At 51.8% G+C, this 25,164-nt stretch overlaps 1 protein-coding gene across 3 annotated transcripts in view; it reads right to left on the minus strand.

Moving 5' to 3' along the window:
• Positions 1-700: 700 nt before the first annotated feature.
• Positions 701-25,164, minus strand: part of CHRDL2 (chordin like 2) — a 34,512-nt gene continuing 10,048 nt past the window's right edge. Inside the window, exons 2-12 of one of the 3 annotated variants that reach the window (XM_043907055.1) lie at positions 23,580-23,692; positions 19,090-19,183; positions 17,020-17,162; positions 14,297-14,390; positions 12,559-12,611; positions 10,350-10,518; positions 9,178-9,372; positions 5,886-6,059; positions 5,031-5,085; positions 1,538-1,630; positions 701-863 (exon numbers count right to left, since the gene is read on the minus strand). In XM_043907055.1, the coding sequence (XP_043762990.1) occupies positions 803-863; positions 1,538-1,630; positions 5,031-5,085; positions 5,886-6,059; positions 9,178-9,372; positions 10,350-10,518; positions 12,559-12,611; positions 14,297-14,390; positions 17,020-17,162; positions 19,090-19,183; positions 23,580-23,692 (1,244 nt within the window). In that variant the 3' untranslated portion in view covers positions 701-802. Of the gene's footprint in view, positions 864-1,537; positions 1,631-5,030; positions 5,086-5,885; positions 6,060-9,177; positions 9,373-10,349; positions 10,519-12,555; positions 12,612-14,296; positions 14,391-17,019; positions 17,163-19,089; positions 19,184-23,579; positions 23,693-25,164 lie in introns of all 3 variants that reach the window. The other 2 variants (XM_043907046.1, XM_043907065.1) reach the window with 2 other exon arrangements.

Genomic DNA, 25,164 nt, shown 5'->3' on the forward strand with positions numbered 1-25,164 from the left:
TAAAATGGGGGTAATTCCTATATTGTTCACCTTACGTAGAATCACGGGCATTAAAACGTCTTTGAAAGGGAAAGGAACTGTACCCATGGGCAGGATAAATGACTGATGTTGTCTTTAATTGTAACTGTTAGGCCTTCTTCCCAGACCGTGGTGCCAAGGTTGGCAATCTGACTGCCAAGTCTTGGAAAGCCTCTGAGGTGAGAATATTCGGGTTTATAACATTGGTCACGGTGGAATGGGAAGGAGTGCGAGCTTGGAGCAAAAGACCTGGCATACAATTCCGAATCTGCTACCGCCCTGCTCTGTGGCTTCAGGCAAATTCCTGCTCTCCCCTCAACTCTGTGTCCTCATTGTAAAGTGTAGCTGACGATTATCAGGACCCCTGCCCTATCTGCTGGGAAAGCACTTTGAGGCTCCGTGCATACCCCTCGGCTGGCTGACTAGTCAGTCCCCCTCACTAGGCTCAGTGCCAAAAAGTTATGGGAAGGGGGGCTGGGGACAGCAGCAGCCCAGAGCAGGGGGGAGGCCACGATGGGGTGGGTACTAGCCCTGGCTCTCAAAGCCACTCACTGGGAGGACTGGGGCCAGCCTCTGCCCCTTCTGCCCCTCAGTTCCCAGGCCTGTAAAATGGGGATAACCAGGCCCGCTTGTAATCACTATGAGAACACACAGAGACTGGAAATGGACTCAACAGGCAGGGTTGAGGGGTAATGCAACTTCTTATTTATTAATATAAAACAACAAAAATGATAAAGCTCATATCTGCAACTGTTCAGATCTTTGTTATAAGGTCTTGGTCATTTTATCTGGACTGGCCGTGACCTTCAGCTGCGGGGTCTGGGCTAGGAAGACGTTCCAGTGACCTGCATGGAGAAAAGAGGAAGAGTTGTGTGTGGGTGTGCAGAGTATGTATGTGTAAGGGTGTGTGTGTGGTGTGTGCATGTGCATACACGTGTACAACTGAGGCAGGGTGACTGGGGTGGGGAAAACTTGGGACAAGGAGGACCGAGTAGCCTGGGTTTGAAGCCCACAGAGGGGAAGGAGATGGGGACCCCATCCTGCCCCCATAATCCCAAGGGTTCTGGTACAGGAGCCCACCTTCAACCTGACACCTGTCGGTGACCCTCCCCTCTGTGACTTCCTCCCCACCCACCTGGGTCTATCTTCCTCAGGGTGGTAGGGAGTAAGCCGGGGGCCTCTGTAGGAACGTGGTTAGGAGGTTTCAGTGGGAGAGGTTCCAGTAGAGCGGCTATGCAGCACCAGGATTTAGGGGCTCAGAGTCCCCTCTGACAGCCCTGTCTCCCTTGCCCCAAGACCAGATCCAGCTGGCTCTGCTTCACCTTCCCACTCCCGAGCTCTCGAGCGCCTGAGTTGGGAAATCTCTGGCCCAGACACCCACTGGATTCCTGTGCCGGGAACTGACGTCTGTGGCTGACAGCACCCCCCTCCCGGCACCAGCAGCCTGGAACTCCCCAGGAGGCCCCAGCTTCTAGTCTAACTCTCTTCCCAGGCCCCCGTCTTCAGCCCAGGGTCCCACCTTCGTGGGTGCCGGTGAGCAGCCGGAAGTTCTGTGCCTCTTTCTGGAAGTCTTGCTTCCTGACTTTCTTGATCTGAATCAAGTGGAAGATTCCTGAGGGCAAAGACAAGGGCATGAGCAGGAAAGGGAGGGTGTGTGGTCAGTGAAATGGGGTGACTTAGACACAGGACAGACTCAGTCACCTCCCTTCCCTCCCCTGTTCTGACCAGACACCAAATCCTGCGGACTCAGTTTCCTAAATATTTTGAATCTGTTCACCCTATCCCCCAGTGTCATCTTTCCCCTCTGGGCCCCATCGCGTCTTACCTGGGTCACTACCCTAGACTTCTGACCTTTAACCCCGCCTCTCATCTGTGATCCTGGCTGCAGGCATTGGAAAACATGCCTGTTACCCTCTCACCCCCTCCTTCCATGACCCTGCTCCTCTCACCATCATCCTGTGCTCACACCCCTCACCTGTCAACAACACAGAGGGGCCAGGAGGGAAGGAGGGAGGGAGGGAAGCTGCCAGGCCTGTAGGGCCTGATCAGTCTTTTTTTTTTTCTGGACATAGAATGTATGATAAAAATCAACAGGTGATTTGCTTCAGACACCAAAGCACTACAGGTGTCAGGGTTGTAGGCTCCCTTTCAGCTCAAGGCTCAGTTCACCTCATCCCTTGCCTGTGCTCCAGCCCTAACCAACTCCTTGAGGTCCCTGAAGGGGTCAAGCCTTCCCATTTGCCATCCCCTTTGCCAAACTCTGTCTTCTGTTGCCACAGGTGAACTTCTCATCCTCCCAGCCTTACCTGGGAGGTCTTCCTGATTCTCCCTCCTCCCTTAAATAGTTATAATTTCCTCCTTGGGTTACCCACAGCTCTTGGCTTCTATTTGTGATTGTTCCTATTTCTAACGTGCTATCATTGTGTCTGTTCTTGCCTCTTCCACCAGACTGGGAATGGAGAGGACTTTCTTCTTGGGTTCCCTGAACCTGGTCCACATTAGGCATGCTGAATGAATGAATGAATGAATCCCTGGATGGATGGATAAGCAAATATATGTGTACCCTGTCTAGGCCAGGCCCTGAGGGGGAATGAGGTATTAGCTGGATCTCCTGATGTTTGTATCCCCCGGGGAGCTGGCCACAGGCACCACACATGGTGCAAAACCCTGAGCACTTGGGCCATGAGGTCGCGCCAGCTGTTACCACCAGGGGCCGTGGCCAGAAAGAACAGATGTGACAGCAAGGCCTCTGCTAGGCCAGTACCACCCTCAAGAAAACCAAGAACTGGCCTTGCTTATGGGAATCCGGGTGGGATCCCACCTAGGGGCACAGACTGCTCTGGTCCTGGAACTGAGCTCCAGGAAGCTGGGAATGCCCAGCACTGTGCTCAGGCCCCCCGCCCAGGTGCCAGGGAGAGAATATGGGAGAGACTTGCTCCAGAGGCCAAGGCTGCATCACAAGTATGAGATGGGACGGGTCTTGGTGCCCCAGCCTGCCACTGCACAAACCCCCAAACACAAATTGGAGAAGTGACTGGGAGGAGGGAGGTCTCCACGCTGTCACTTGTAAAGCGTGATTGAAAGGTCTGGGCTCTTGGGCCTAGAAGCAAGAGCTTGTCTGAGGGTCATGGTTGTGCCTTTTGACTTGTGAAGGGTGTGCCAGGCCTGAGAGTGGCTGGACCCTGTGTCCCAGGCGGAGGGGTAGTGGTGGCTGAGTTCCAAGAGACGGGACAGGCTCGGCTTACTGAAGAAGCTTCTCGAGCAGAGCCATTCATAGAATGGCAAGTGAACCACCTGTCTGGAGGTGGGGTGGGGCTGAGTGCAGTCAGGGGCTGGAGACCATCAGAGAGGCTAACAGAGGGCCTTCCTTCCCTAGGTGGGGGGAGGAATTGAGAACCTTGAGGTTCCTTCTACTCTTGAAATGCTAAAATTGAAAAATCCTTAACACTAAGCCAGTTCTCTGCTCAGACTCTGGGCCTGGGGCTGGCCCTGCTCTGGTGTGGCCTCAGCCCAGTTTTTAGCTCACTTTGTCTCCAGGTCAATTCTCCTCTTCCTCTCCTGGCCCCCAGGCCTGCTGTTTCCACTTGTCTAGGTGAGGAAACAGTAACGGTCTCCCACTGACAATAGGCCCTTGGGAGAGTTTGTTTTGACTTTCTCTGTCTGGGGCAGGGAGGGAATGGGGCGGGTACTGATGGGGTATTTCAGCCACCCAGGGGCTTAGGAGGTGGTGGGGTGGACAGGTTTGCTAGTGAGAGGGTGGCAGGGCCTGGCATTGTGAAATTGAAGAGTCCTTCCTACTTCTACCTTTTCACTGTGCCCCTGGTAATGAGATTTGGCCTTGAGCTATGACCTCCCCCTCTCTCTGCCATCCTGTGCCTTCCTCAGGTCCTTCCCTAAAAACATAAGGTCACGTTTGTGGAGGTGGCACTGGGGACAGTAAGACCTGGGTTTGAATCTTTGCTTTACTGTTTAAACTGTGTGATTTTGAGCAAGTCATTTTACCTCTCAGACTCAGTTTTCTTATCTGCAAAATGGGGAATTAATACAATACATACCCTTCAGGTTTCTTATGTCTGTGAACTGCAACACATTATACATAGTACCTGCTACTCACCAGTCACAGAGCGCCGGACATATAAGCATGGGCTCTGGAGCCAGAGTTTGAGGCTGTCGCTGCAGTGTGCCCCTCTTGCCTTTTTACATCCTGTCCAGCCCAGGCCCACCCTCCATGAAGGTTTCCCTGACCAGCTCGACTCCCAGGGAGCTCCTGCAAGCCATGAGGTCCTGAGGACAGAGGCTCGTCCTGTTACTCTCTGTGATGCCAGAGCGGGTGGAAGGATAAACTTGCAACCCCACCTGTCCAGGGACTGATGGACTCCCAAGGCTCAGAGCAACCATACGATTACCGAACCTCCTCAGCCTCTGGTCAAGTCCCCTCCCTGCCCTTGCTTACAAACTTCCGTGAATGGAACTTGCTCCCTCCCTTCCACTGCAGGAAGACTTTCAGGTTGAGAAGGCACTTCCTCTCATTTAAGGGAAACCTGCTTCTCTGCCATTCTAACCTGACTGATGAGGTAGGATGAGAAGGGTGCAGACATTTTTAGCACTTATTATGGGTCAGGGGTGGTACCTATGTCATTTCACTTAAGCCTCTCAAGCCCCTTCTCCCCATTCACAGAAGAGAAATTTGAGGCCCAGAGAGGTCAAGTGATTGCCCAAGGCCACACAGCTAAGAAATGGCAGAGCCGGGATTCAAACCTAGGTCTGTCTGATTCCAAAGCCCCTGCTTGTTGTTTTGACCCTTGTGGCCACTCAGAGCACAACTGCTCCCTCTGCCTGGGGCAGTCCTTCAGAGCCATGAAGCCAGCGGTCCTGTTGCCCTGAGTCTTCTCTTCTCCAGGCTGAACAGCTCCGCTTTCTCGGTCCATTCCTCCCACGGCAGGGGGCAGAGTAGAGCAGGGAAGGAGCCGCATCTGACGTCACAAGACCTGGGCTCTAGCTCCTCCACTTACTGGCTGTGTGGCCTTGGGCCAGGTACTTCACCTCTCTGAGCCTCAGTTTCCTCATCTGTAAAATGGGGATAATAATACCTAACTCTCAGGATCGTTGAGGATCAAATGAGATGATGAATGTGAAAGCACTTTGTAAATTTCAAAGTGTTTCACACATTGGTTATCATCATTCCCTCTTCCACCCCCCAACTCCCCCCACCTCCCCGCTGTCAGCCAACCACACCAGTAGAGAAAAGTGACCTAAGAACTAATTCCCAATTAAAGGTTTAATTTGTTTTACTCTATCCAGGGGATTTACTTTTAACAAGAAGAGCCCCAAAGCTGAACTCTCTGCAATTCCCTTCTCTTAACCTTCAGTTGGTGATAGAAGTAGCCTGCTGAACAGGGTAAGTTTTTCACAGAATGAGAAATATGTCGACTTACCTTAGAGGGCTAGGATCCACCATAAAGGAAAGGCTAGATGAGACTAGCCTTGAGGATTTGAGGATGCTGTGAGGGCCCTCCTGCCTGAAAAGATCTCTCCTCCCAGTCTGCTGAAATTCTACCAATCGACAGCTCTTTGTTTCATCGGGTAAGCATAACTCTGCCCTGGCTCCTCACAAAGTGTAACAACCCCTTTCCCCCAGGAGAGGGAGCACTTCAAGGCCCTGACATCTCAGAGTGGGTGAGAGTATCTCAACTGTCAGAGTCACTATCTCCCTCTATCTTGGAATCTGAGACTCAGAGCTGGAAGATGACCTGAGGCAGGTCTTCTTGGGCCAGAGGCACTTAATCAATTCCCTTAACACCCCTGGGAGGGGGCGGCTGGAGCACAGGAAGGGGGACAGGCCAGAGTGGGAATGGGCCAGTGCTCACCTTTTACCAGCTTCCAGAGGTAGATCTCCACCTGCTCAGAGGCCTCACGCTCGAGGGCAAAGCGACGCAGGTTGTCTGGGCTTGGGGATACTGATGTGTGGACGAGAACTCGACCCGATGCCTTCGGACACTTGGTGGCACTGATCTCACTGTGGCCAGGGTCTGCCTTGTCCTCTGGGAGAGACAAGGAGCTGTGAACGCCCTGTCTCTCCACTCCTGGTAGCCCAGGAAGAGGGACCACTGGTATGACATCCCCCTCAGGGTCATTAGGGTCCTTGGGAAAGTTCTGGTGCCCCTGGGAAGACAAGGAGATCTCTGGGGAACAGAGAGCGGCCCTCTCGCCTATTCTCCTCCCATTGACTAGCATGTCAGAAAACTTCTCACCCTTCAGGGCCCAGTTCATCTTCCACCTCCTCCAGGCAGCCCACCTGGAACAGCTTAGTTCACCCTATATCCTCCCACCCATAGCTTGTTAACCCTTCTTATGCCTCTCACTCATGCCCTTAGTTCTATGCTGCCTTGCATTGCCTTGTAATTGTTTCATTTGGGTATGTTTTCTCTCTAAAATAAACCCACAGGGGGAAAGGCAGGAATCCTATTCTTCAAGTCTTTTGAGTCACTCACATCACCAAACATAGGCTCACAATGAACACACACAGAAGGAAAGGTTTGGGAGAGGTTGAGGCGCTGATGGCAGTAATGATGATGGAGTATGATACGGAAGAGGTGGTGATAAGTGTGATGATAGTGACTGTAGTGGTGGTGGTAGGGGTGGTGAGGTGGGGGTCAGGATGGCGGTTATGTTTGTTTCTGGATCCTACAAATTGGATCCAGTCCTAAATCCTTGACATGCTGGAATTTCAAGGACATTCCCCAGAACTTTCCATGTATCAATACTCCCTGATTGTCTTTCAGGGACTGAAAGACTAAATCCCTACACATCTCCTCACCTTCTAGACTCTTATTAGTTATGAAGACCTTTGAGGTGTCCAGCTAAAAGCTGTAAGCTGTCTCCATATCTTTAGGGGGAAATGGAGTAGGATCTGAGGGTGAGCCCAAGACCATGTGTGTTTGTGAAGGAGCCCAGCAGCAAGCCACAGCCATTCTCATAGAGAATTCAAGAGAATTCCTGGGTGGTCCAGTGGTTAGCACTCTGTGTTTTCACTGCTGGGGGCCTGGGTTCAACTCCTGGTTGGGGAACTAAGATCCTACAAACTATGCAGTGCAGCAAAAAAAAAAAAAAAAAAAAAAGAGGAAATGTATTTTAAAATAAAGGAAAAAAATAAAAAAGGAATTCCCTGGCTGTCTAGTGGTTAGGACTCCATGCTTCTACTGCTGTGGGCCTGGGTTTGGTCCTTGGTTGGGGAACTAAGATTTTGCAAGCCACATGCATGGCCAAATAAATAAAGAGAATTCAAGTTGAACCCTCATCTGTCATCCCATCATGCTTCTCCCTCACCTTGCCCCTACTCTTTATTAGTCTATAAGTAATTGTTATCCCTTATGTCTAGGTATTGATTTGCAATTCATAAAGCACTTTCATCAACTCTATATCTAAGGCTCAGAAAGGTAAAGTAACCTGTCTTTGCCTAGAAGAGTAAGTTAGGTAGATAAGTATGTCAGGGAGCAAGCCCATGCAAACTCACATCTCCTGACAGCAAATTCTGGGGCAGGTGGAGACTTAGGATAATCATAGCCACTCAGCTATCTCATTTGTGAACTGAGATGGAAGAATTAAGTAAACTCTATGAAATCATAGTACAATACTGGGCGCACAGTTGGTTCTCTTCCTCTGTTTCCTCCCCGTTCTTCTCCTTTCAGTTTTGCTAGCCAGCCCTGTCAGAGATGTGACCAGGACAGTGCCTTCTACCCCACCTGCCTTCCTTCCAGGCTTGAGGAAACGGGCCCGCCCCTTACAACAGCTCCTGCTGACAGTCACAGACTGCTCTTCTCAATGAGATGCTCTGACGTTTTTTCCTGCACAACCATTAATCCTAGGGTCACTGTTGAAAGAACTCAGCCGGCAACTCTGGAAGCCTGACTTCTAAAAGCTTTGTTCTCCCCACCCTCTGCTGTTTCCTCCCACCCTTGGCTTTTAAAACCTTCCTGCTTATGCCTTCCACTCATGCCCTTAATCCCACATTGCCCTGCATTGCCTTAAAACTGCTCGGCTGTGTTTTCTCTCTAAAATAGACCCATAAGGTCAAGGGAAGGAATCAAGTCTTTTGAGTGACTCATACCACCAAACACAGGCTCACAATGAACGCACATAGAAGGAAAGGTTTGGGAGAGGTTGAGGTGATGGTGGCAGTAATGACGATGATGAGTGTGATACGGGAGAGGTTTTAGAAGGACTTCTAGTTCCAGCTTCACTGCTCCTTCGTTGTGTGACTTAGGAAAGTCCCTTCCCTTCTCTGGGTCTCAGTTTTCCCATATGTTGATGAGGACTGAAGAAAGACAACAGTGATCAGGAGTATCGTCTTTGTGGGGATTCCCTGGCAGCCCAAGTGGTTAGCACTAGGCGCTTTCACTGCTGTGGCCTGAGTTCAATCCCTGGTTGGGAAACTAAGATCCAGCAAGCCTCATGGCACGGCCGAGAAAAAAAAAAAAAAAAAAGGGAGAGCATTGTCTTTGGAATAAGACAGACAGGATTCATATCCCAACTCTGTCACTTGCAGTTTCGGGACCTGGGACAAAGTATTTATCTTCTCATTCTGTAAAATGGAGATGAAGATGACTACCCTGTCCACTGTGGCGAGGATTGCATGCATTCATGCAAAACACCTATGTGGCATGTGATAAGTACGCAATAACTGTTGACCATTCCTCTTAAAAGGAGGTTCAAAAGGGAGGGGATATATGTATACCTATGGCTGATTCATGTTGAGGTTTGACAGATAACAACAAAATTCTGTAAAGCAATTATCCTTCAGTAAAAGAATATATTAATTTGTTTTTAAAAAAAAGTCCTAAAAAAAAAAAAAGTCCTAATAGCCTAAGATTTTATGACTTCACTGAATCTAGGACATTACTTGATTCTGTGTGTGCCTGAGAGCCTCTGAATCTGTAGCACTAGTTGGTTCTGCACGTCTAGTATTATATGAGTTGGGCATTTCTCACTGCTATGTTTTTGGCATTCTGTGCATCTAAAAGCCCCTGAATCCCACGACTCTGAGTCCATGCCCCATCTGTCCAGGCCCACATGAGATGTTCTACGTGTCTGTGCCCTGGGGAGAGAGACCCAGGCCTTGCGCTGGCCACTGCCCTCCCTGCCCCCAGGCTCTCTTTGTACCTGGACAAATCTTGCAGCACTTCCCGGCTACTTTCTCGGGGTGCTGGCAGGGGTACTCAGTGGGGCAGATCACCCGCTGGCAGTCCTGGCGGCCGTCCTGACAGGTGCACACGATGCAGGGCAGGGGTCCGAAGGAGCGGAAGGCTGGGTGCCACACCTCCCCATGGGAGTATGTCTTCCCACCATGCACACAGGCTGGGCCAAGGAAGGCAGGAAGGGAGGAGGGTCAGCACCTTGGGCTTGGGCCGGAGTCCAATAATGGGTGGGGGTAGGTCCTTGGGGTGCCCCTGCTTCACCAGTCTGGCCCAGCCACACTGCTTGTAAAGTAGAGGCCAGGGAATAAACCAGTCCCCTGTCCCTGACATCCCCCATCTCAGCACTCAAGGAAGAGGTGGGATCTGTAAGTTCTTGTTGAAGATTAAGAGACCTTCCTGCCTGTCATGGGCACCTATGGTGGGGTGCGGAGGGGGATGGCCTGATGATAGGAGACCTGTGCTGACACTATCTGGCCATGTGAGTGCGAGCAGGTCCCATCTGTTTTTGCAGCTTCAGTGTCCCATCTGTCAGAGAGGGGCTACGGATGCCACTGTGGCTCCTCCCACTCCACCGATCAGGGTGACCTGCAGTGAGGTCTCTCTCCCTGTCTGCTGCCACAGTTGTCTCCTTGACCCCCTTCCCTGATCCACCCCAACCATCCTCCTGCAGCCCAGCTCTGCTTCCCCCTTCCTTCATCAAAACCTTTCCTTCAGATTTTTTTTTTCTTCAGATTTAAAAAAAAAAAAAAAAAACCCTTTCCTTCAATACCTCCTTATCTTGTAATAATTGATTTACATGCCTGTCTCCCCTTCTGGTCTATGAGTCCCTTGAGGAAAGGGACCATTTTCATCTCTCTCTTCTCTGCCTCTCAATTCCCAGCAATATCATACTCAAAAGAATATTGTTCTATGGCCTGTAGTCCTGGTTCCAGGACTGGTTCTGTGTCTAACTCAGTACTCTGAACCTCAGTGTCCTCATCTGTCAGATGGAAGTTTAGATCTAAGCTTCTATGAGTCTACCAGCCCATGGCCAAGTTAAGACTGGGGAACCACTGGGTGGAGGTGCAGGGATGGGAAGTGGGAGCAGACAGGGGGCCCCTTTCCCACCTCAGGGTCTGCAGAGGCTCCGGTTCCCACCTTTTTTGTGTTTCTCCTTCAGAACAATCTTGACCGTGGTGCTGCCTGCCTCCTTTGGTCGGAAGTGGCGAGGGATGACGCCCAAAGGGGCGCTGGGCCCGGTGGGGGACGGGGTGCTCAGGTCTCTCTTTCTCCCACTGTCCCCTGAACACGGATCCTGGGAATGTCTCTGCAAAGGGCAGGAAGGATGAAAATCACTGACGGGCTGCTGCCAGTGCAGAAGCAGAAAAACAGGCTGCAGTGAGAGGCCTGAAGGTGGCCCTTGTGACCGGGCATAGGATCTAAGCAGAAGGAAGGTCTGATGGGGTCAAAGACACTCCTAGGCAACAAATCTTTGAAAATTCTCAGAAGTCAGTGGTTTGGAAGTCTAGCCTCCACTGAGCCCTTCTTCTGCTGGCAGTGCCAGAACCTTGTGGCTGAGGTGAGCAGAGGGGGCTGAGGTCTTGATCTGAAAGGTGTAAGTGATCAGGGACCCGGAGAACTTAATATTTAAGAATCAGAGTGAGGATGAGCGTCAGGAAATTCTTTGAGAAGATTTAGGTGATAGGACAGGGAATGGACCTCCAAAGATCCCACCCGACTGCAGAATCCCCCAGGTGAGAGGACTGAGAGCAGGTGAAGATTTAGGTGATAGGACAGGGAATGGACCTCCAAAGATCCCACCCGACTGCAGAATCCCCCAGGTGAGAGGACTGAGAGCAGGTCCTGTCCAGAGATGATGGATCTTAGGAGCCCTTTTTCTGAATCCAACACCCCAAAACCCCACACCATCAGATCAGGTCTTGAGAGGGTTGGCGGTGGGAGCAAAGGGTATGTGAGACAGCCGTGAAACAGAGCAGGAGCTTCCTGGTCCAAAAATTGGGGATTGAGAAAGGAGCAAGTGGGCTGGGGGCAGAGGTGGAGTTTATCACCCCCTCACTGACACTGAGTCACATTCCTTCTTCTGCAGCTCCTTCCTGACTGTAAAGTCTCTGAGACAGTCCTTCAATGTCTGGACTGAGTCCACAGGAGTTCCCAGAGTGAAAACTATGTCCCGGGCCCCAGCACAGACCAAGGAACACAGGAGGTACCCAGAAGGAATGGACGAGCCCAACACCCCTATATGACTTACCCACATCATCCAGCAGTTCAGTGAATAGCTGGAATTACTTACTGGAACTAAGTCTGGTGGGTTTCACTTAGCTGCCTCCTATGACAAGGACAGGGGCTTCCCAGGTGGTGCTAGTGGTAAAGAACCTGCCTGCCAATGCAGGAGACATAAGACACACAGGTTCAATCCCTGGGTCAGGAAGATCCCCCGGAGGAGGGCACAGCAACTCCAGTATTCTTGCCTGGCGAATCCCAAGGACAGAGGAGCCTGGCAGGCTACAGTCCATGGGGTTGCAAAGAGTTGGACACAGCTGAAGCGACAGCATACGCATACCCATGGCAGGGACAGGGAGGAAGGTGGGTGGCATGGTCAAGACCCCCTAGAGAAGGCCCAGCCTGGGAAGGGGGTGAGCTGGCAGAGGAGAAGGGAGAGCTCATTATTTCAGACCCCTGGGGAGTCTCTGGGGAGAGGAGTCCCGCTTCGAGTGTGCCAGGGTCCAGGTGACCCAGGCTGAAAGCACAGATAGAGCTGTTCAGAGGGGAGGCATAGCGCGGCGGGTGGACAGGGACGTGAGTCAGTGTGAGCCCATTCTCCCGGCTCTTTTCTCTCTGACCAGAGAGAGTCAGGCAGTTTAGCCCATCTGAACGCTAGACCAAGATGGAAAGGGGTCAAGATGGAGCTGGAAAGGTGAGGCAGCCCCAGAGAACTGGTACCTTAGGAGCGGGATGGAAGGCTGGCCCAAGTCAGAGGCCACTCCCTCAGAAGGCATGCTGCCCAGAGGCGGCCTGCATAAGGACAGACACGTGCTCTGGACAGGACACTGTCAGAATTTTCCAGGAGGGAAATCAGGATGCTGGAGGCCTGCCTCTGCCCTGTGTGGTGTTTCTGTTTTTTTCCCCAGACCCCTCCTTCCTCACCAGCCCCTATGGGAGCTGTAATGGAAGCCTAAAGAGGAACCTAGAATCTGGTGGCGGCTAATGGAGCCAACCCCGGGGACAAATGAGACATGAAGACGATAACTGGGATTGCCTGCTCCACAGTCAAGGCGATTCAGGCCCAGGATACCAGCCCCTTCGCCGCCCCCTCCCCATCCTCTCCATAAAGCTGTGCGCTCACCACCCCTCGGTGTGACTGCGTGGTGTCCTCCTCAGCCGACTTCTCACCGGACCCATCTAGAAACCCAAAGGGAAGTCCGGTCAGCCTCCACCTCCTCAGCCTTCCTGGCCGGAGCCCTGTGGGCCTCCCCACCTCTAGGCTCTGCCCCTCCAAAGCCTGGCGCTACTCCTGCAGTCCCCATACCAGTAGCACCCTTGGCCCCACGGGTATTTATTCCTACTTCTCCTTACACGTCTCCTCACCTTCGGGTTGATGAAATCCCTACAACTGAACTGCAGACTGTATCTCCACACTGGCCTGTTGGTCACTTAAGACTGAACCCCTTGGCTAGGCCAGAGCATGTCATTCAGTGCTCGTTTCAGATGGTGTAGGGGCTGCGAATCCCACCCCCACAGCCTGCCTAGCTGCGGTCCCCCAGCAGCCTCTCAGCCCAGCCACACCTGAAGTCACCAGGCTTGGCTTACACTATACACTCCCTGGCTGCCCTTAGCCCCTCTGTCGCTCCCACTGGAACAGCCTAGGACTCCTCCATCCCCTACCTGCCTGGGCCCCAGCACTCAAAACCCTTTGAAGTCCAGCAGCTTCCTAGAGCCCCCCTTCCCCTTGCCTCACATACAGTCTAGCTGCCACTGAGCAATCTGTATTCAAAGACCCAGAACACAGAAATCAGACTGCTTGCTAGAAATCACCAAGCGCAGTGCACACACAGCACCGCTGAGGCCCACAGAGGGGAAGGAATCTGCAGGAATTCACTGGAAGAACCAGGACTAAACTGGTTCCTGGTCTAGTGCTCTTCCACAACCCCAACATCTGGGGAAGCATTCCACGGTGGAGTACTGCCCTCCTCGAGGTCTGCCTCCTCCAGGAAGCTTTCCTGGACTACCTCAGGCCACAGGCCACATCTGTGCACTTCATTTTACCCAAGCTGTTCACCCTTCACTCGCCACTGTGTTGCCTCTCTCTGTTCTGTACAGAGATGCTACTTGGATTCTGCTCGACACAGGAGCTCGGAGCCCCAGTGAACCCAGGCCTGTGCCCAGCTCTGCGATGAGGAAGACAGGAGGAGACGTGGTCTCTGCTCTACAGACCCTTCTCCTGTGCCTCTTCTGATCCTCTTGGCCTCATCTGACTGCAGGCATTTTGTCCCCTCGTTGCAGGCACTGCAACTGCACCCTCTTCACATGGACTGCAGCCAGCTTCCTTCAGACTCAATCTGGCAGCAGGTGCCCTCATGCCACGCCTCCTCCATGTCTCTGCCCCCAGGTCTTATCTCCGCCTCCACCACCACTCCCATCTCCATTCCCAGGACAGCCCAACACAGTAGGGGAGTGGGAGGGAATGACCCCGCCTTGGGGTGAATCTTTGACCAGTGGGAGTTGGTGGCTGGTGGACCAATTCCTCCTCTCCCTCTATCACCTCCAGACCTTTCTGAGGAGCAGAAGGCTACTTGGAGCAATAGGTCGCGCTTGATGTCAAGTCAAGGCCAGCTCCCCAACACATTCCTGTGCTGTTTTTCCCTCCCTCCCTGCTTCACTTTCCATCCCCTCCTTCCTGCTCCCTGGAATTACAATACAAATACTGCACATTAGCCTCTGGCACAGGCTCAGCTGTTTGAGGGGTGCAGCTAAGCCACCACCCTGAGGAAGGAATTGGGCTGGGTGACCCCTGGTCCCCCTAACAGTCCATGGCTAGGTCCCTGTGGTGGGTGGGTGCACACTGCCAGATGTAGGGACAGACTCACCTTTGCAGGCCTGGCAGCAGGAGGGGGGCAGCGGGAGGGGTGCAGGGCAGCCTGGTTCCGGGCAGGTCATGAGGCCGCAGTAGATCTGGCCCTCCTGACAGACAGAGCACACAGGAGCTGGGAGATGAGCTCTGCTGAGGACCAGCCTTGGGGCTGGGATAGCCCCTGCTCTGGTGGTCCATGGCCTGAGGTCTCCTCTGAGGTGGGCAGAGGGGGAGTCGCACAGTGTCCGGGGCAAGACCCAGGCAGCTCAGAGGAGGGTCCTTGAACGCTTCCCACTCACTCCAGGCCCCAAGGTAACAGTTATCCTTCAGCTTCTAAGCCTTTTCATACCCAGGCTCTTCCTAGGCTTCACAGCAACCTAGTGAGGTGAGATTTTCCCAACCTACAGAAGGGAAGGCACTGTGGAGGGGCCTGGACCCCCTGAAGTCAGAGACACACCCAGCAGAATGGACTAGAACCCATGTTTCAGGCTCTTCCTCCTGCTATCAATGTCCTTCTCCCCTGGCTAGAGCAGGGAGCCCAGCATAGACGAGTGGAATGACTGCATGTCTCTTTGGGCCCATCTTGCTCTCATGCAAACTCTAGGTCCCCAACTTTAGGACCCAGCTTGGAAAGGCAAGACTGCAGGAGAAAGGGCCTTCTGGGAGTCAGGAGGCCAGATGACCTTTGGTGAGTCACTTCTCTGGGCCTCAGCTTCATCATCTGTGAAATGGGGGCACTGCTATCTGGATTGTGAAATCAAATGAGGGAACGGTTATGAAAACCCTTTTTAAACTGCAAGGCATAATGTGTCCCTGGGAGGAAGTGAGATTACTTCGAATCCTTCCCCTATTCCTTTTCCAGCGAGTCTCAGAAGTAAGGATTCTGATCCTTCAAACAAGTCCCATATAAACAGGGATGCGAAGAAAGAAGGGGAGACCCAAGTATCCAGGGGGAGGGGACAAGGGATCACAAGAATGCTCTCACCACCTGACCCTTCCATGAGTTCTCTCTTCCCACAGCCTCCTCTTCATCCAGGTGCAGCACAGTACAGGTAAAGGAGTGTGGGTTTGGAACCATGTGGCCCTGCATCTGAATCCTGAGTATGTCACTTAACTAGCTCTGTGTGTGTGTGTGTGTGTGTGTGTGTGAGTGTGTGTGTGTACGCGCACGCGCTCAGTAATGTCTGATTCTTTGCGACACCGTGGACTATAGCCCACCAGGCTCCTCTGTCCATGGGATTCTCCAGGCAAGAATACTGGAGTGGATTGCCATTTCCTACTCCGGGTAATCTTCCCAACTCAGGGATCAAACCCAAGTCTCTTATGTCTCCTGCATTAGCAGGCAGATTCTTTACCTCTGTGCCACCTAGGAAGTCATGTGACCTTAGGCCAATCACTTAATTGCTCTGAGCCTCAGTTTTCTTATCCATAAAATATATTAGTGATAGCCTTCTCATAGGGCCATTGGGATACTGTATATAAACATAAGGCATTTCCTAGTAGGTACAGTACCCTAGTTTACTTCAAGAGGCCCAGGCCTTGCAAAAACAACCATTGTCTAGGTTGATTTCTAAGTGGTCCCTCTTATAAGTTGTTTGCTCTGCAGCACAGATACCTTGAAATTCACACTCAGAGTGATGGGATCCTTTCACTGAAAAGATGGGAGACAGATCCGAGAGAGATGACTGTCTCTAATGGTCACGCATGGAACCGTGGCAGAGCCAGAGCTGAAACTTGGGTGTCTGACGCCTAGAATGGACCTCTTACCCGCCCATCACTGCTGAATCAGATGATTATTTAATCAGAGAGGACCTTGGAGATCACCTTGTTAGACTCCTGGGTGTGCATGCATGTGTGCTAAGACATGTCCAACTCTGTGCAACTCTATAGACAGTAGCCCAACAGGCTCCTCTGTCCGTGGGATTCTCCAGGCAAGAATGCTGGAGTTGGTTGCCATGCCCTCCTCCAGGCTATCTTCCCGACCTCATGTCTCTTATGTCTCCTGCATTGGCAGGCAGTTTCTTTACCTCTAGCACCACCAGGGAAGCCTAGACCCCCTTACACACTCAGAAGAACTGAGGCTCAGAGAAGCTTGCTGCTCAGGTGGTAGGGAAATCGAGATAGCAGGGGTTTCTCCCACCAGTGCACAGGTGTACTAAGCCCAAGGGTGAGGATGACATGCTGAAGGCCACCTACAAACGTGCAGCAGGGCCAAGCCTGGAACCCCCGAGGAGGAGGGGAAGACTTTCCAGCTCTTCGCCTGGAAAGCTGGGTCCTGCTTGGCTTCAGTCTGTGTCCTGATGACACTGCTGGTTGAGCTCTGCCCGACCTGACCCTAGGCCCGGCTCTGCCCGAAGCAGGGGGTTTAATTAGCTTCTGATTAAATTACATTTACTACAAACAGTCTGGCCCCGTCTCTGCACCCTAGGATTGATCACTGATCATTCATTCATTCATGCTGTGCCAGGCCCTGAGCTGGGGGCCCTGCAGGATACAGAAATGAGTTGAGTATGTCTCCTGCCCTCAAGGAGTGCAGTCTACAGAGGACACAGACATGGCCAGGGTCAGTGCAAGGTGACCAGGCAGCTCAGGATGGCGTGGGAGCCCTGAGCAGGAGGTTCCCACCCACAGATGTTCCCTGCCCTGGAGCCCATTCATTCTCCTGCCCTTTGACTAGGAGGGGCAATCCCCCCAGGCCCAGAGCACTGGCCTGCATGAGAGGGGAGTCGGAGGTCTTACGGCACAGCTGCAGAGGACACACTGGTTGGGCAGGTGGGAGGGGAGCAGCTCGCGGGCACTGAAGAGCTCGCCGTGTTGGTACGCAGTCCCGTTATGCTGGCAGGACCTTGGTGGGGCCCGGAGCCCAGAAGGGGTATGAGGTTCTGTAGGTGGGGAGGGGAAGGAGGAAGAAGAAGATGGTCTAGGGCTTTATCAGAACTAACTGGGCCACTTCTCTGACATGTTTGTATCTTATCCCTTGTTGTCATTTAAACCATGCTCTGGCCTCAGCCTTCCCAGCCAGACCTCATGTTGATGAACCAAGAGGAACCCTGACATTTCTCTCTGACCATGTCACTCCCGCCCTTGGCCTTTAAGCCCCTGAGTGTCAGAGGAGGCTCTGATTGCAGCAAGAAGGCAAGGCCAGAAGCCTCAGCTCCGCTGAGTGCCACTCAGTTTAGACCTGTGTTAGTTCATTCAATGTTTAGTAAGCATCCATGAAGCACTGGCTAGTGCCAGGCACTGTTCTAGGTTCTGGGGATACAGAAGTGAACAAAACAAGGTTCCACATGGAGTTTCATCCTAGTGGAGCTCACTGGTGTGATCTGGACTGTGCTTGATCTTGGAGTAAGTGCCTGCCACTCCCTGGCCACCAGACACCCTCCCCATCACCTGCCAGTTAGCCTGTCCTCACCCTGCTAGATAGAGGGGATAGCCCTCCAGTTCAAGGGGAACCTGCTCCTTTTTTCAAGACACCTTTACTAAGCACTTTCTCTGCACCAGGCGCCATGCTACATGCTGGGAATGGAGTGCAAATAAGGCCCAGCCCCTCACATCAGGAAACTGATGGTCTCACTGGGTAGAGAGACAGGCCCCAAGCAGTGACACTGGTATGGTCTGGGCTAGGGCAGATGGGAGCACAGAAGTTGTGGCAGCATAAGAGAGGCGCCCTTAACTCAGCCGGGAAGGGCGGTCAGGGAAGGCTTCCTGAAGGGGCTGATGGCTGAGATGAATCTTGAGGAATATGCAGACCAGGCAGGCAAAGGGGCAAGGCTGGGAAAGAGGGAGGGAGTGAGGAGCATGGGAGGAAGAAGGGGGCTGGGCCGAGGCACAGTGAGGAGCAGTCAGGACTCCTGGGGTCTGCCTCAGCCGGGAGGAGGTGTAAAGTACCCTCACTGGGCAGGATGAAGCCTAGAGACCCTGCTCCGCTAGTGAACCCAGGCCAGGAAACCATGACCCAAGTTGGAGTCACAGTCAGATCCCTACTGGGATCCCACTTGGAAAAGAAGCCCCTCTATGCCCATACTCCACACAGGTCCCTAGTCTCCCAAGAGAGCTGCTTCCAGAGTCTGGAGCTGAGGCTGCAACCTGGGACTCCCTCCCCTTATCACCTTCTCGATGTTACTAAACACGGGTCCTCCTCTTGACATCTCCTGCCTTCCGAGTTGGCCCCCGCACTGACTGCCCCTCATTTGCCACTTGCCTATGTTGGTTTCTTCTCAGATCACCTCTCCTCTCTCCTCTCTTATCTCTACTTCTTGGAATCCCAGTCTCAGAGGCTATTAGTAGATTCTTAACATCATGGACATTTAGCCTTGGGGCACATATTAGAACCTCTGAACCGCAGCACAGGAGGAGTCTCAGAGTACATATGCCTCAACTCCTGTGGCCATTCCCAGCCCCGGGCGGTAATCCCAGGGTCACCCTGCAGGGCCTCCCAGCCCCAGCTCACTCACCTTCACTTACACGGGGTGCATCCACTCCCTCAGGCTTTGGCCACCCCCTGAGAGAACGGAGCCAGCGTGTGCCATCAACAGGTCAAGCACGCCTGTTTTTCTTCAGCTCTTTTCCAGGTTCCCTCCCTCCTCCTGGCAAGCACAGCTACTCAAGACTGAGAAGTCTGTGGCCACCCCAGCCCTCCTCAGGGATCCATGGAGGATGTCTTCCGTGACCACCTTGGTGTCTCAACAGCTCTGGTGGCTGGGGTCTGCCCTTCTCATTCCAGGGACCTTCTCTGGCTGTGTCAGGAGTGGGTCAAGGGCCAGTGGGCCGGTGGGAGGCTGGCCCAAGGGCAGACGCTAGGTCACTCACCCACACAGCGGGGACAGCACTGCTGCGGCTCGGTCACGGGCTGGGGGCAGTGCACGGGCGGACAGTGGAGGCGGTAACAGCTCACGTGGGCATTCTGAAGGGGACACAGGGGTCAGTCCTGCTTCCAAACAGCCATTGCCTCCCACTGTCCTCTCCTCAACCCCCCTCCCGACTATGGGGCGCTGCACTCTTTTTAAGCCTGCAGTGGGATAAAAGTGATAAATTCCACGTGTCCAGTCTCCCTCCCGCCTGCTCACTTGTGTGGCTCACTCATCCGTATCCCTTCCTACCACGGACGAGCGCACCACGTGCCTGGATTTGCACAGATCTCGTGTCCCTTAGTGGTGAGGGACGAAGGAGAGAAATACAAGTAAAAGACTTGGGTTATTTTGACACTGACTTTTTTAAAAGATTTTCTTTTTTTAATGTGGACCATTTAAAAAGTCTTTATTTAATTTGTTACAACATTGTTCCTACTTTATGTTTTGGGTTTTGACCCTGAGGTATGTGGGATCTTAGCTTCCCCAGGGAGTGAACCCACACCCCCGACATTGGAAGGCAAAGTCTTAACCACTGGAGTGCCAGAGAAGTTCCTCAACATTGATCTCAACTGTGCTGTCTTAACTCCAAGACTTTGTTCTTTTACCTCTGGATCTGCGCCTCGTGGCTAATGGAGGACTGTGACACACGAAGGCAGGTGACAGGGAAGTGGAGAATACTCAGGGCTCTGTGATCTGCTCCCTAAGTCTCTGAGAGGTGTGGGTGATCCCACACACAGCCTTGGGACTGGAAGCAGAGGAAGGGCCTGAAGTTCTTAGGCTTTTTCAAATACAGCAAAGGAGAGAGAAGGGGCAGAGAAACATTCACAGGAAAATGAGCAGACATGGAAGAGCTGGAGGGAGAGGCCACCCCTGGAGGTTTTCCCAGGAGATTTGTCAGCCTGTCTCAGGTGGCCCACACCTTCCTCTCCCTTCTGCTCTAAGAGGTGTTGCCCTGGGTTGTAACAACCCAGTACATCTGTCTCTTCTATCCAGCGGAACAAGGACCAAGCCTCATTCTGTTCATCTCTCAATTGTCAGCAAGGGGCCTTGCTCCAAGCGAGTGCCTACTGAAGTCTGAATGAGTGAATGAATGAGAACCAGCAGGGGAGGGAGAGATGGTCTCTTTCTTGGTCAAGTGGAGTTAGCTTTGTTTAAACTTTGAAGTTGCCGAGTGAGATTCCAGACCCTTGGCCCACCTGAGAGCCCCCAAAACACTTCTACCAAAGCAGCTTCCTGCCCCATGGAGAACCCTGGACCAGGCCCTAGTTCTGGGGTCACTGCTTCCTAAGATGGCCAGAGGTGATCACAAGGATTAATCCATGCTAAAGGGCATCCTAGAGTCCACAGAATCTGTCTGAGCTCTAAAAGTGGTCTTTTTGAGGCCTGGGACCCAGGGGTGCTGGATAAACATCCAGAGGGTGAATGGAGCCCCTCAGATGAGAAACTAAGATAGAATGCAAGGAACTTTGGTATCTGAAGAGTTAGAATCTGTCTCTTGATTCTGGCCTTGAAAGTATCAAGGAATGGAGACGATGAGTGAGATGCAGCAGCAAGTAAGGTGGAAACAGGCTAGGGTGCAAAAGGTGAGGGGGCAAGGTGAGAGGCCTTGCAGTCAAAGGGTACCTCTCAGGAAAGTCATAACTACCATTTATTGCATGGCTACTAGGTAGGGGCATTATGTTATAGAAATGCATTATCTCACTGCTTACTCTCAACAACCCTAGTGGTAGGTATTATTATCCACGATTTTAAAATGAGAAAAGAACCTCTGAGAGGTTGCCTAAGACACACAGCAGGTGAGCACTGCGTAGGTCTGTGCACTTTCCGTGATGCAGAAAATGCCTCAGGTGGAGGGAGCAGGGCCTCATTCATTCACTCAATATTTACTGCATGACAACTGGGCGCCATGTCCTCTTCTGCACCAGGGACAGTAAGCAAGAGACAAGAGTTCTGCTCTCACGGAGCTTCCATCCTAGCAGAGAGGGAGACAGACTATAAAAAATAAACAAGGAGGAACCAGATCATGTCAGATGTTAAATTTATAACAGGAATAAAACAGGGTAACGTGATTGCGTTAACAAGGTTAGACTATTTTAGAAACAGCTGTAGAGAAAGCCTCATAAGGAGGTAACTTTATGTCGTGCACTGCGAGATGAGAAGGAACCATTCCTGGGAAGATCTGGGGGAAGAACATTCCGAGGGGAGGAGCAAGCTAGAATGAGTTTGCAGCATTGGCGCAGGTAGGAGATGAGGTTGGAGAACAAGGCAGAAGTCAGATGGTTCAGGGGGCATAGATCCCACAGCTGGCAATTTCAATTTTACTTTAGGTGCAATGACAAGCTATTGGAGGGTTTTAAGAGCTTCTGAATGACATGATTAGTTTTCTGTTCAGAAAAGATCCTTTGAGCTGCCATGCAGTGAACAGATTAGAAAGGGGTACAGGAAGAGGGTTTCCCTGGCAGTCCAATAGTTAAGATTTTGCCTTTAATGCAGGGGTGCCAGTTCGATCCCTAACTTGTCGCGGGGGGGCGGGGGGGAGCTGAGATCGCACATGCCTCACAGCCAAAAACCCAAAAAACCTAAAACAGAAGCAATATTGTAACAAATTCAATAAAGACCTTAAAAATGGTCAACACCAAAAAAATATTAAAAAAAGAGAAAAGGGGTACAGGGAGACTCTGGGATGCTCACAGAGCAGCCCAGGTGAGAGAGAAAGGTGGCTTAGATTAGGGGGAGTGATGATGATGGAAAGAAGGAAGGAATTCAGAGTGTATTTTGGGGATGTCAGCTACAGCCCCTTGGGGTGAGGAAACTGGGTATGTGTGAACTCCAGGGAGGGAGAAATGAATTAGCTCCACTGATCACAAAACTTGGACTTGGTCAACTGGACCGCATGATATGTCTGGAATTTTCTGTTATGGTTTCCTTCTTGTTTTTTGGCTATATTTCACAAAGTTCTTTTTGAAAAGGCTGATTGGCCTCAGATGTGCTAAGAAACCAAGGGGAGGCAGGGATGGGGGGCTGTGCTCCCATTGGCATCAGGTTTGACCAGGGGCCAACATGGTAGAAGCTGTGGGGAGTCAGAGGAAAAGACCCCAGGGGAGTAAGTCCCCAGTGGTCAGAGTCAGGAGAGGGGCTGGAGCACCCCCCTCCACCTTCTGGTGTTTCCTCAGAAGGTCTCCTCTGCTCCTACTCCAAGGACTGATTTAACAAGGGAGGCTCTCATAGCCTTGGCTGTGCAGGGAAAGAGGGGTCCAAGGGGCTGGCTCTAGGTGGGACTAGGTACCCCACTCCCCAGCACCAGCACCTGGACAGACACACCTCTGGACTTCACACCAATGAGGCTGGCCCCCGGCAGCTGAGCCAGGGCCAAGGGGATTCAAGCCTCCTCAATCACTCTCTCCTTCCCCATCCTCCAGCCCCACACCCAGCCTGGGAATTCTGGACCACATGAGGGTTTCATTTACCCCACCTAGTTGACTGTACAAGGTCCTGTGCTGGGTTGGGGTGGGCTGGGAGGACAGAGGTTTTCAAAAAAATCTGGTCTCTCAGAGTGCTCGGGGCTGGTGCACTGGGATGACCCTGAGGGATGGGATGGGGAGGGAGGTGGGAGGCGGGTTCAGGACGGGGAACACATGTACGCCTATGGCTGATTCATGTCAATGTATGGCAAAAACCACTACAATATTGTAAAGTAATTAGCCTCCAATTAAAATAAATAAATTAAAAAAAAAAATCTGGTCTCTGCCCTAGTTGATGCAGCCTTCGGCAAGACCCCGACCTGGGCAACAGTAAGTACCCAGGAAGACCTGCTCCTAGGGCTCCATGGAGGAGGGGCAGTAACTGACAGACAGACAACCATTGTACCTGGTTGACAGTGATCAGGAGAAAGAGGCAGAGAAACTTATGTGGCCTCCAGAGGAAGAAAATACTTTCAGGTGAGGGATCAAGTAAAGCTATTGGTGGAGGTGGCATTTGAGCAAAGTTGCAAAGAATAAACATTTAGACCAGCGGCATTGGGAAATGCAGCCTAAGGCTGGGCAGCAAGAAAGGCCGCTGGAGGAGGAAGCAGGAGGAAAGGAAGGATTAGGGAGTCAGGTCAGGAAGACTCTGCCTTCTGCTGCGTGGGCACGGGAGGCTGGTGGCAGCAGGAAAGAAGGCTGGGTGAGAGAGGGTAGGTTCGTGTCCTCATCCCAGCCCAGCCACTGATCCACTGTGCGATTTATCTCTAGGAGGCCCACAGTAGGCATCTATGCCCATGCCTGAGATAGTCAGTAGTGAAGTGGTGTGGCCCCAAGCCCCTCAGTTGCTACTGATAGACCACAGTTCTATGGGGGCCTGGTTCCAGAGTACCCCCCACTCCAAAGTCAGGCTGTCCTCTTTCCCTCCAGGGTGCCTTCCCTGGGGATCTCCCAGACATACCTGTCACAGGAGGCCAGAGGAACCTACCTCGGAGCAAGTGCAGCGAAGGCAGTACATCAGGCCCTGAGGCTCCAGGTAGGGATGCCAGCTCTCGCCGGGGGCGTATCTCTTCCCATGGAAAAGGCAGAACATGTCTGGGCCTGGCAAACCAACCAGTGCTTTGTGAGTCCCAGGAGGCTCCAGCCCGGAGTCCCTGCTTCATCCCTCCTTCTTTCTGACTCTAGGAAGGATGTCATCTGGACACTCCAGCAAAAGAGAATCCACAGGACATGCTCTCCTAGTCAGGGAGCCAGAATGACTGAGTTTCCATATCAGCTTGACTGGCTGTGACTGTGGGCATGTCACTGGCCTTCTGCGAACTTCGACACTTCTCTCACAGAGTGGTTAGGGGATCAAGCAGTGAACATGCTTTTTACAGATTTAAATTGTGGTAGAAATGTTAGTTATTATAATTAGATGAATAATCTGAGGCCCAGAGAGGCCAAACTATACCTCTTAGGACACACAGTAAGTCAGTCATCAAGCAAGGATGACACCCGGAGCCTCTTGACTCTCAGGGCAGTGCTCCTGCTCCCATAGTCACTCTTGCTTCCACTTCCTCTGTCCCATTTTGCTTATTTATTTACTACATCTCTGCACCATCCTCTCTCTTGCCCCCTGCTGCTCACCTGCCTAAACACACACACACACACACACACACACTCTCTCTCTCTCTCTCTGGGCCACGTGATGTATCTCTTGAATAAAACTACTGAAAGCAGCTCCCTGCTTTCATACTATGCTGTGTCCCTATACATACTCACTGAGCTCTGATCCTTAGGTGCTTGAATCAGGAAAACAAAGTGCTGCCTGGTGAAAGGTTGTTACAAAACTGACTTTTAAAATATCCATAAAAATGGTCAATGGTACTGTGACTGCACATCAATTGATTATTTTTGTAATGATTTACAACTGATATTTACAAATGATTTACAACTGATACAAACAACTGATATGTTGTCAACATGTAGATGAATGCTTTTTAAGAATGATTGAAATAGTTTATTTCCTTATGTGGGTTAGGTATCTCTCCTGCAATCCTGATTTCTTGAGACCTCCACCCTCTGTCCTTTCATAGCCAGTCAGTTGCCCAGTCTTTTGAGCTCTGTCTGGAATACTCGTGTCCTCACCGCTTACTAGCTCTGCACCCAGCCCCAGGTCAGGGCTCCATGTCAGGGGTTGAGACCTCCTTGCCCTGCCCCTCAGCCTTTGGCCTTATCCCTTGCCAACCCTCCTGCATACGGGTACCTCATGATTTTTACAACAGAGAAGGGATGCTATCATTCTACAAAAAACTCTCCATTACATAAAGAATAATCTAAGCTCTTTTAGGGGGGAATCTGGAAGGCCCAGCACAAGCTAAGTGTCTGTAAAGACATACTAAATTAAATGAGATTGAAATTTGGAGAAAGGAACCAATGTTTATCGATGACATTCTATTTATATAAATTACTTATCTTATTAGCATCAATGTTTTGACAATTAAATTAGATAATGCTTGGAAAACGCTCACTTAGCCCAGTTCCTGACACATAGTTGAATGCTATAATTATGACAATTATGGTAACAATGA

Source organism: Cervus elaphus, chromosome 1 (assembly GCF_910594005.1).
Source record: "Cervus elaphus chromosome 1, mCerEla1.1, whole genome shotgun sequence".
Taxonomy (NCBI): domain Eukaryota; kingdom Metazoa; phylum Chordata; class Mammalia; order Artiodactyla; family Cervidae; genus Cervus; species Cervus elaphus.